General features: G+C 41.6%; 1 protein-coding gene across 1 annotated transcript; it reads right to left on the reverse strand.

Moving 5' to 3' along the window:
* Nucleotides 1–1,251: 1,251 nt before the first annotated feature.
* Nucleotides 1,252–9,993, reverse strand: FAM221A (family with sequence similarity 221 member A). The gene is made up of 7 exons (XM_049798139.1): nt 9,891–9,993; nt 7,967–8,140; nt 7,307–7,497; nt 4,873–5,079; nt 3,925–4,035; nt 3,185–3,273; nt 1,252–1,423 (listed from the first exon to the last, which is right to left on the reverse strand). The coding sequence occupies exons 1-7, from the start codon at nt 9,944–9,946 to the stop codon at nt 1,355–1,357; spliced, it is 897 nt and encodes a 298-aa protein (XP_049654096.1). The 5' UTR covers nt 9,947–9,993; the 3' UTR covers nt 1,252–1,354.
* Nucleotides 9,994–10,692: the final 699 nt, after the last annotated feature.

Below are 10,692 nucleotides of genomic sequence, written 5' to 3' on the forward strand. Positions count from 1 at the left end.
GGGCAACTGAGCCTTCCATTCCCTTCTCACTTGGATTCCAGCCATCTCCATCAGTCACTGTACAACCTGCATGAAATCCCAAGAACTCTCTTTCCACACCTGATATCTGAACAAAAAAGCAAGTTGCCCTGCAACAAATGCCTTCAACCTCACCTCTTTTCCTCTGCCAATCAGGCACATAGAGGCATTCTCTCTGATGGGAATCAGAGCTTTGTAAGCTTCTGCCAACTCTTGCTATAACGTCTCAGTACACACATACCACCTGAAAAGTCTTCAATCCCAGACATCTTCAAGTATTTTTAAGCAGAAACTGACTTACACCTCTGTTTTCAAAGGAGACTAACAAAGTTAGCTCAGGCTCTGCCTTTGCCTCCTAAACTGCAGCCTCTTCCAGCTATTCTGTACCAAGTTCTTGCTGTGCTGCTTCGCAGATTTACACCACCACACAAAGTTACCGAATTCTAAATTTTCCTGTCCCCCACCTTTAACACAACATATGCTGCCACAGCTGTGAATATGGGCGAAGAATACAAAAGCACATCTCCCTTCTTGAGGAAGTCTGTGTGTTGGATTAGACATGATGAAAAGAGTATCTGTTGGATAAATAAATGGATAATAAAACCATACAATTATTTGTTTACATGCAATAAATAGCATATCCATTTCCACTTAATGTTTTCAGAAGTTTAGTGTAATAGAATCATTGTTATGGACAGTATCAGACAGAGAAATCTGAGATAAAGTATACAAGCAGGATCCCTTCAAGTAGCTAGTAAGGATGTGTGGAAACGGGTTTACAGGCGTACAGAACTTCACCTATAAAAAAATATTTATACTTTGGCAAGAACAGAGCCTAGAGAAGCGTGAGAGAAGCGTGAATTTTATGTAAAGGCAATGAAACCAACAGAAAGAGAAAAAAAAGATTTGAAGGAAAGATTAAAATGTCAATATTAACAAAACGAATACCACCAAGTAAAAATCCATGAACAAGATGAGTCCTAAGGACTCTACAAATAAAGTGCGTGCGTCACAGGACTGTAAGACATGTATCTTCTTTGCCCTACTACAACGAAATACTTAAATACATGGTTATTCTCTCAGATCTTAAATAACAGTTCTGTAAATCTCTAAATATGATTTTCCATCCTCAAAGGAATATCTATGTAACAATTACGAAGATTACAAATGCATTGATTAAAGTACCAATTTTTATTACAAGATAATTAAAAATTTAATTTCAGCAATAGAACAAAACAGCAGAATAAAACATGAAGAAATACAAGCGTGCAGGTAGGGACAGTGAAAAATACTCTTCAATACAACGATTAACACTGTGCCATATAATAAGTTTTTATTAATCTCCTGGCTTCTTTGATGGCACTGGACTTTTTTCTTTCCGTTTCGCAGCCTTCTCCTTTTTCAGCTGTAACAAAGACAGACACCAACAGTGGTTCAAGAATTAATTTGCAAGTCGGCTAGCAATGCAGTATTAAATCTCTACATCCACTCACAAATTCACCAGAGCGATAGATGCGGTGGAGCGAGCTACAGATCATTATTAGCCCAACCTACTATCGCTTACTTTTGCATCACAGGACAAAGGAGCATTTCCATAGCTCTGCAGCTCCTCCCCTATTCAAACCAGCGCTGCCTTTATCTCTGATAATGGCAATCTAGGTATTTATGTATCCCTCAAGTCCAAAGTGCCTCACAAATGTTCATGGGTTTATCTTTATGTCAATGAAAGGTAAAGAAGTTTTATTACAGACAAGTGACAGACACAGACTAACCAACATGCACAAAATCACATAGGAAGTTTGTTGCTGAGGTAGATGCTAAACCTCCATCTCACTGTCTCCTCACTGACCCACAAGGTCACATCTTCCTCTCGTAAGATTTTTTTTACACAGTAGGCTCTTACAGCATGGTATCATTTACCAACACACATACATTTAACTCTGCCATTTTGTAGTAAGACTATTAATCCAAACAAATATATCTGTTGTTTTTAGAAGCAACGCTTGTTCTCAAGTATTGTTACATTAGTGAATGAAATTCTATTTAGAGCAATTACCTAAAAGGGATGCATGGACTTTTACATCTCATGTAACATAAGATAATCACGTTGCTATCAAAAATGCAAGGAAAAATAAAATAATATTTTTAACATGCTTTATTTCCTCATAAAATAGTGTCAAAAGGAAGCAAAGCCCCAGTCCTGATTTGGATGTCTACAAATTAAGTCACTGCTAAGCAATCCTGTTGTTGGTCTACACAGAAACTAATTTTAAAATATTCTTCCCTATTTGGAGGCTTGAGGTTTGTATCTGAAATTCCTACTACCTTTTGCAAAGAAAATAAAATCTTGCGGGGGGGGGGGGGGGGGGGGGCAAGAAACGCAGCAATTTGGATTTGATAGTAACGTATTTTCTCCTATAAACTGATACTGTATTTCTACCATCTTACCATATTTTGTGATGATTTCCAAAATAAAGAAAATTATTTAAAATTTCACAAAGCTAGAACAACTTTCTCATTAACAAACACCTTGTTGCAAGCAGCAAGCGTAACAGCAGTTAAGATTTTAGAAGTTAATTATGCAACATTGCCTTACAAAAGAATTCATGAACAGTCAAGACATACTCCCAGCTGAGATGGTGGAGCTAAGGAGCTAATGTGGTGAAAGAAAGTATTTAAGCATCTAAATAACCTACACCACAGGGCATTTAAGATAGTCAGTGGGGTGGAGGAGGCACCTTTAAGGGGGTGATTCAGGTCATATAAGAAAGACGCACCAGATTTAGCCCAACTACGCAGACATTTGCAAGGAAAAGAACATCATAAAGTTTTAGGTAGCAAACACATTCCTAAATGTCACAGGGAACTTTTCTGTAAGTCTGCTTTGTTGTGTCTTTTTGTCACATAGTAAAATATTTTGTTGTTCTGTAATGGAGAGTTACCTCAATAAAAATCTGTCCAGTTAAGACAAATACCATCATGACTAACCTCTGAAATCCTGCAATAGCTCATAATTGTATTTAAAACTTTAAGAAGCTAGTGTTTTCTCAGGAAGAGAACAAATTATGTACTGCATTTATATGCCACTTAAATCATACATTTATCTTTTTTTAGACATCCTCTTGTGAAAATATATTTGAATTAAGCAATAAATGTAGTAACTTGCCCGTTCTTGGTAACGTTTTTCAAAGTAAGCCATGTCATCATCTTCTGAATGCTTTCCATGAGAAACTTGCCTTGTGGCACTAGAACCACCTGAAAAAAAACCAAAACCAAAACCAAACAACAAACAAACAAAGCCCAAAACTTTTTTCATTAATGATACTTGCTATTCCATTAGTTATGTTTTACATTTGGCAAAACACATTCAAAGTGAGAACTCACCTTTATAGGCAAGTAACAAACCCCAGCAATTTGGACCAAAGAGTAAGCCCTTTAGTGTAGGCTAGCAGCTATTATAGTCTTGGAAGAGTTCAACAGTTATATTAATTGCTAAATTCTTATACTAAATAAGGGACATAAAATAAGCATAACTGATTCCATGCAAAAAAGACTTTCTGGCAGAAGGCAGTTTCACAGGATATGATGAGCTTCTAGTGGGAATTAAAAATTAGAACAACTGATCCAATGAATAAGTGACACCATTAATAGGGAAGATACAAAATGCTAAAAAAAAAAAATCATTAAAGTTAAAAAGCACATCATGAGCAAAATTAACAAGACAGTTACTCTAAGCAATTCAAGGATATGAATGGTGTAGTAACTTTTCAAATAACAAGGCTTCAACACTCATTTAAATTTTTAACTTTGATTTTAGCCCTAAGCATCCTTCAACTCATCCATAAAACCAATTAATTTTATATTACATATTTTTTGTAAAACAGTATTATCCTACTAATATAGCACCTGCTATCTGTGAGATGGTTTGAGCAGAACTAGAAGGTCCCTCAAATGCTTTTAGAAATGGATGATCCATGCTGGTAACAAGGGATTCTGCAAGTTCAGCAGGAGGAGTCCCTGTTATAAAATAAGTTGAATGAAAACAAAAATTAACTTCAGGAGATATATTAAGAACATACAAGACGGGGTCAAAACAAGGCTACAGATTCATATCTACTATACTCAGTGCAGACACCATAAACTCAAGTTAACAAAAGCATTACAGATGGCTTCAAAAGAAATGAAAGCTTTGTTTCTTTAATTACTACAGCCATGCTATAGTTCCTAAACTTCAGACAAATCTAGGAAACCAGATCAGAATTTAAAAAAGAAATAATGAGTACATGGCAATAATAAATAAAACGGTATTTCAGGACAAAATGTGTCCATTACTAAACGACACAAAATCACAGAGCAACAGAGGTATCAAGGCCAACTAACATGCCTGTCAAAAATAAAGTTCTACAAATGACTCTTGGTTATTTTATGCTAAACAGCTATTAACCTTTGAGCTTGGGTAAAAAAAAAAAAAAGCAAGCTGTAACTGTATAACCAAGAAACACCTGGGCAGTATTAGGCTGAAGGATTAACATAAATATAACATGGAATTATTAAGAGAAAAACAGAAGTTACAGAGTCCTTTCTAAAAGATATGCTCCACTTCAGCCAGAAGCTACTGGGCTGAACACCATAATTGTTGATAAAGAGGTTTTTTATCTGTTCACAGGAAGTTGGACAAGATGGTCATAGAGGTCTCTTCACACCTAAGGACTGCTGGAAAAAAAAAATCTGTCTTAAGTCTTACTCCTATTGATCCACTTTGCCTTCGAACTTTGAAAATCTATGTTGAATTACTACTTTTCAAAACTACTTAGTTAAGAGAATTAAGTTTCATCTCAGGTCAGCTGCACTTACCTATTCCACTGTCATCGAGTCTCATGTAGCCTTCTGCTAGTGAACTAAAACCAGTCAGTCCTCCCATAGCAGCGTAAGGAACATCCTGCCCCACAGGCTTTCCTTGGGCTAAGCGCTCTTGTTTAGTTTCCACGACTGTCTCATGAGCATATGTTGGCTGACCACATGCACAGGTAAAGCAACTACGAAAGCCCAAACACTTGGAACCTAATTAACAAATAAATAAGTGTAATGAGTGAAATTATAATGGAACTTATACTTTACTGCAGCCAAAATGGTGTTTTCCTAAACTGATCTCATAAAAAACTAGAGCTCCTTCACTACAAAAGCATCCAGCTATGCTTTCTATTTGGAAACATGTACATGATTTTAGGCAAAGCAATCAGCTATCTTTGCTGAAACCTTTTACAGCCTTTTCATCATGGTACAAAAATGCTGTATAGAACAGGAGAAAGGATGAAGGTGGGGATTAGATCATAGGGGTCATCCAGTCTCTGGGTCTCATTCAGTCAAGTTTTGAGTACCTCCAAGGATGGAGAGTCCACCTCTCTGAGCAGCCCAGACCAATGTTGGTCTTCTCCTGGAGCAGACATCTCTTTCCTAATATCTAACTGGATTTCCTATGTTGCAACTTGTGTCCATTTCCAATACTAACACCCTTCTCTATCCTTCCCTTGACAAAAAATAAAAAAGAGAAAAAATCCTGTCAGTGGGTAAAGAAGACAACCTGCCAGAATTTTGGCAGTATTATCTCCAAAGGTGTACAGCATGTGCCAATGTTGCACGGCCAGAAAACTTAGAATCTCAATTTATGACACAAATCACAATTTAAATGTCTCTTAAAACTAGCAAAATTATCTGGGTAGTAAACAGAGGCTGTGGCAACAGCAAAATAGGTTCTACATAAGGGTACCATTAGACTGACTTTCAGGGTTTTTTTAAGCTTACATAGCCACAGGATGTAACTGAAATAGTTACACAAATGACATGTGACATTCAGAAACACAGACTGAAGTGAAGTGATATATCTGCCTAAGCTACAGCTAAGACTGTCATCAAAGCCCTGCTGGAGCAATGATGTGAAGAAGAAATTGAGGAACTGATTTTGCAAATATTTCATTATACAAATTATCCTGCTTCCAACTCGCGTTAGAGTTCATTTTGCAGGGCACCAAGAAATAATTTTTTTAAGTCTTGCGTAGTATGTAGAAGGATCACATTCTTGGAAATGTTAAAGAATTTTTCATATAATTTTGGGCACTCCTCAATAACAGAGCTCTTATTCTGGATACAGAATAAAGTGCAACAGCAATATTTTTTCAATTATAAAGAGAGTACATCTCCAATTTATCTATCACATTAGATTTATACAGTACCGGGCTAGACTAATACCAGTACATTAAAACAACAAAGTCCAAAATAGGAGCAAGTCTTGGCACTTCTCTCTGTAATCTTTGAAGCCATCAAGGTATTTTTGAGAAACACTAGAAGAAGTGCATAAGGTAAATGATTATTAAAAACACTGTGTTCTAAGGATTCAGTCTGAATCATCCAATTGCACATTTAAGAATTTCATATTACTTAAAGCAAATTCTTGAAAGACTATCATATAACTATTTCATGTTTTATTTTGTGAGATATGATTCTCATCCAGCAAAAGCTGTTTATGATTTTTCCTGTACAAATTACAGAGACTTCATGAAAGAAATTTACTGACAGTATGGAATTCGTAACAAAAAAAGCTTCAGCTTACTTAATTTGAGGTTTCAAACTAAAACATCTTTATGCATTATTTAGTTTTTATGGTTAATAATTCCTGCTGTTTCATTAAAATAACCTCAAACAACTGACGCACAAAGCTTCCTCTTAATGCCTTCTCAAACCTTTTGCTTGAAACTCCATTCCCATTTGCATTTCTGGACTCACAATCTGTATGCTTGGGAACTGCTTTGTTAGAGTGCTAACTATTTGGGAACAGAGCACTACTTCTTATTGAGTTGAGAAAAGATATAAAAATACATTAACATTATATTCAGCCAGGCAATAGAGGAACAGAGATCAACACTTCCCTCTCTCAAACTACCAAGTTCAAGTAGAAAAGTCACGTGCATGCAGCAGTGGAAATGACAAACTGTAAATGGAGTGCTTTCATACTGCCTAACTTGAGGCAGCTGTCTCCATATGCACCTAACCGAATCATTCAGAAACTTACTCTCCTTCACAGAACTTGGGGAACCTAAGGCTGTTGTTCTAAACCCTCCTGTGCAAAAGGCGATGTCTTCCTTCCCATTTCCCATCCTTCTGCAAGGACCAAAATACGCATCAGTGACAAGTGCAGCACGTACCTAATACTCTGGGCAGAATACAGATCCCTAACCTGCTGTTCCTGTTAAGTTTCCTAGCAAAGAAGGCTGCAAGACCATCAGCAACTTACAAGAGTTACATGAAAATCCAGGTGCTGCACTGTGCTGATCAGCAAAGTGTTTGCATCTACAACGGATGGGCTGCGTGCCATTTAGAGGGACATAGTGATAGGACTGGCACTGACAATGGCTCACTCTACAAGGCACACAAATAGGACGGTCTTTGGGAATCACCTCATAGTCCGTTTTGTGTTGCTTATACCTAAAACAGGCAAAAATAATAACTTTCATAACTTTGTTAGTATTAACAGAAAACTAACTGAAAGGCTTATTATTTATCTTACAAGTTCTGTTTTGAAATATCTTTAATTAATTACTGTTGATTGTTAATTTTCAATTAAATTCATAATATCAGGTGCTTTTATATCCTTTCATTACATAAATATGACAGATCCTTATGTTTCATTTTGACAACACTATCAGAATCAATCTGATCTACAATAACTCATGCCTTAAAGCTGAATTTATTGAAGACTACAAAATCATTTTGGTCTCAAAAAAACGTATTGAGATTTAGATTTAAGAACAGTTCTTATGATTTAAGACCTGATTTTCTCAGCCCTTAGACCTTAAATCAACTTGCCTATACTTTACTGTAATGTACCTGAAAACATTTTACGTTTTCCTCATTTTAAAAAATACAACAGTGCAAAAAAAGAAAAGATACCTACCGGTGAGTACAAAAGCACAGTGTCTCTGGTCCCACAAGCTTACAGTCCATGCCAGTTGGTGATCTCCAGCTCACATACAACCTGTTCTGTAACCGAATTGGTAATACTTTTCTTTTGTACTCCTCATATTCCTCAGGGGTAAAGAGCTTTCCTCCATCGTCATCACCTACAATTCTGTAAGCATGTCATAAAAAAAAAAAACCATAAGAACATGGAAGACAATAAAAGTAGGCTTCTCGAGATATTTTTTTCAAATAATATATACCAACACTTGTGCTGTAAATGCAAAATCTTATCTTTCATAATACTGTTCTAGTGATACACAATTAGCAGAATTATAGCTGACCTTTAGAGAAATTTTGTGAATAATGCTCTTTTAAAAAACTTGCTCTGACAGACTGAAAACCAGCATTGTAGGAGAGAAGGAAAAAGTAAAGCCAACTACCAAGCCCCTTTTCATACAGCAGAAAAAGCAAGGGGCATCAAGGGTTGTGTAACCAGCCAGCTCTGCCTCAGGCTTCTTGAATGACCTCTGGCAAGTCCCTTCACCCATCTACACCTAAACTTACTGCAGACTTGTATCAGGTTATCAAACCTTAGCCTAGTCTGAGGAAAATTATTCAACTGCAAGCATGTAACCGCACTGCCATCAAAGTAACAAACAACACATCCAAGCAGTCTTCTACTTTGGAAGAAGTCTATGCTAGTTTCTGCACATAATGTTGATCACAGCTGTATCCCACACTGCGGACAGGCCCATTTGTTTAAGCTATCACTGCGTTCAAATTCGAGGTCACTAAAGAGCGGGAACTCTGGAGCAGCATCCAGATTCTACGTTTATGGAGACAACTGAAGACAGTAAGTAAAATCCGTAAAATACAATTTAGACTTAATTGCAGCACTTACCTATGCTGAAGGTTAGTTTATTAATGTCCATAAATATTTCAGTTATTGTTACTGTTGTTAATAACAGTATTGTTCAGTTATTGTTTAGGGTGTGCTAAAACATACCGAGCGAGAGATTCTTTGTCAAATATTCTGTGGATTCGTACATTGCCGATAACGTACAGCACCAGAGTAACGTGTCAACACATCACCGTCATTTGCATGTCGATCCAGCTGACACCCACTGAATCAGTGCATAACTACCCACGTAAGAAAGACCACCACGCCTACATCTGGTGTTTTACTCAAGGTTTTCCTAGGCTAAATTAAGACCACGTTTCGGCGTTAACGACCCAGTCCGTGTTTACTTGTGCTCAGGATCCATCCGCTCTTCAAGGGGAGCGCTGATGAGATTAGCACAGGCGCGTAGGAGTACGAGGGCAGGCGCCCATACGCTGCAAAACTTAATTCACGACGCGCGACAGCCCACGTTTCCTGGAAGAGCGGGGCCGCTGGCAGGCCACCCTCTCGCACCGCGCCGCACCGACGCACGGCCGGGCAGGCTGGTGCGCAGGCCCGACGTCGGAAAGCGACGCGTTACTTCCCTTGCGGGCGGGCAGCGCGTACAACGTGCCTTCGCACCGGCGAGGCGTGCAGGCCTCCCGGCCCTGAGGCCCGCCTCTCCGCCGCAGCCGCTTCAGGGCGGGGAGGCGCTCCTCCTCCGCAGAGAGCCGCTCCCGGGCACCTTCGCGGAGTGCGGCCAGGGCACGCCCCGTTTCGCCGATAAATGGCGGGGGAAGGGGTGGGAGGGGACGCGGTGACACAACGAAGCCGCCGCAGACCCCGAAGAGGCGGCCTCAGGACGGCGGGACCGCCCGGGCCGCGAGGATCTACCTCCTCGGGGGAAACCCCGGGCCGCGGGCAGGCCGCAGGGGAGGGAAAGGGAACGGGAACGCCGCTGCCACCGGCCTCCCCTCCCGCCGCGCCGCCCCTCTCCCCTGCCCAGCGACAGCGGGCTCGGCCCGGCTCCTCCCCTCACCGCCGGTACTCCGCGTACTCCTCCAGGGCGGCCGCCTCCACCTGCAGCCGCTCCATGCCCGGCGCCGGCGGGCTGCTGGAGCGCCGGGCGCGGAGAGGGGAGGGCGAGAGGCGGGCGGGGCGGCTGCGGGCCCGCGGCAGGTGGAGCGCGCCGAGCGGCACGTACCGCAGGCGGCGGCGGCGGCGGAGGAGCGCGCCTCTGAGGACCAGGTCCGTGCCGGCCTGTAGGGGCGGGGCAAAGCCCGCGGGCAGGGCACGCGCGGGTGCCCACACAGCCGCCGCGGGGCGGGGGCGGTCACCCCTCGCACCCTGCTGTCGGAGTCGGGGGGGACGCGCTGGGGGCGCGCGGCGGTACAGGCAGGCGCGGTGCCGCAGAAGGGGCACCGGCACGGACACCCGCCCGCAGCACCGGACACCCAGCAAACCCCGGCCCCCCCCACCCCCCCCCCCCCCCCCCCGCCTCGGCGCCCGCCCCTGCCCCGAGCTGCCGCCGCCGTTCGGGCCTTACCTTGGACCACCGCGTTTCGGGCGCGTAGGGGAGGGGTGGTCGTGGTCGGTCGCTCGTTCCCGGGCACCCCTTCCGTTATAAAATACAAGATACGCTCCGTTATAAAATACGTGTTCCATTATAAATTACATGCTTTGTTCGTAGTTCAAGACAAAAGGAGGCCAACTTCGGGAAACGCTCGTAACCAAAATGGCTCTTAGACTGGCAACCTGCAATTCCCGGTTCCGCTCCACGTGCCACAGGCGAGGCCACCGTGTTGAAACGACTTCCCCAACGTGTTCGCAGGCTGCGGTAA

The sequence above is a fragment of the Accipiter gentilis genome, chromosome 4 (genome assembly GCF_929443795.1).
Source record: "Accipiter gentilis chromosome 4, bAccGen1.1, whole genome shotgun sequence".
Lineage (NCBI taxonomy): Eukaryota > Metazoa > Chordata > Aves > Accipitriformes > Accipitridae > Astur > Astur gentilis.

Bases quoted from the DNA above. Each gene is read 5' to 3' on its own strand.
- FAM221A (XM_049798139.1), bottom strand. From the start codon at position 9,946: ATGGAGCGGCTGCAGGTGGAGGCGGCCGCCCTGGAGGAGTACGCGGAG. The intron at 3,274-3,924 runs GTGCTATATTAG...GTTTTTTTTCAG, and splicing joins AACCATCTCACAGATAGCAG to GTGGTTCTAGTGCCACAAGG. The intron at 1,424-3,184 runs GCAAGTTACTAC...TCTTTGTTACAG, and splicing joins AAAAACGTTACCAAGAACGG to CTGAAAAAGGAGAAGGCTGC.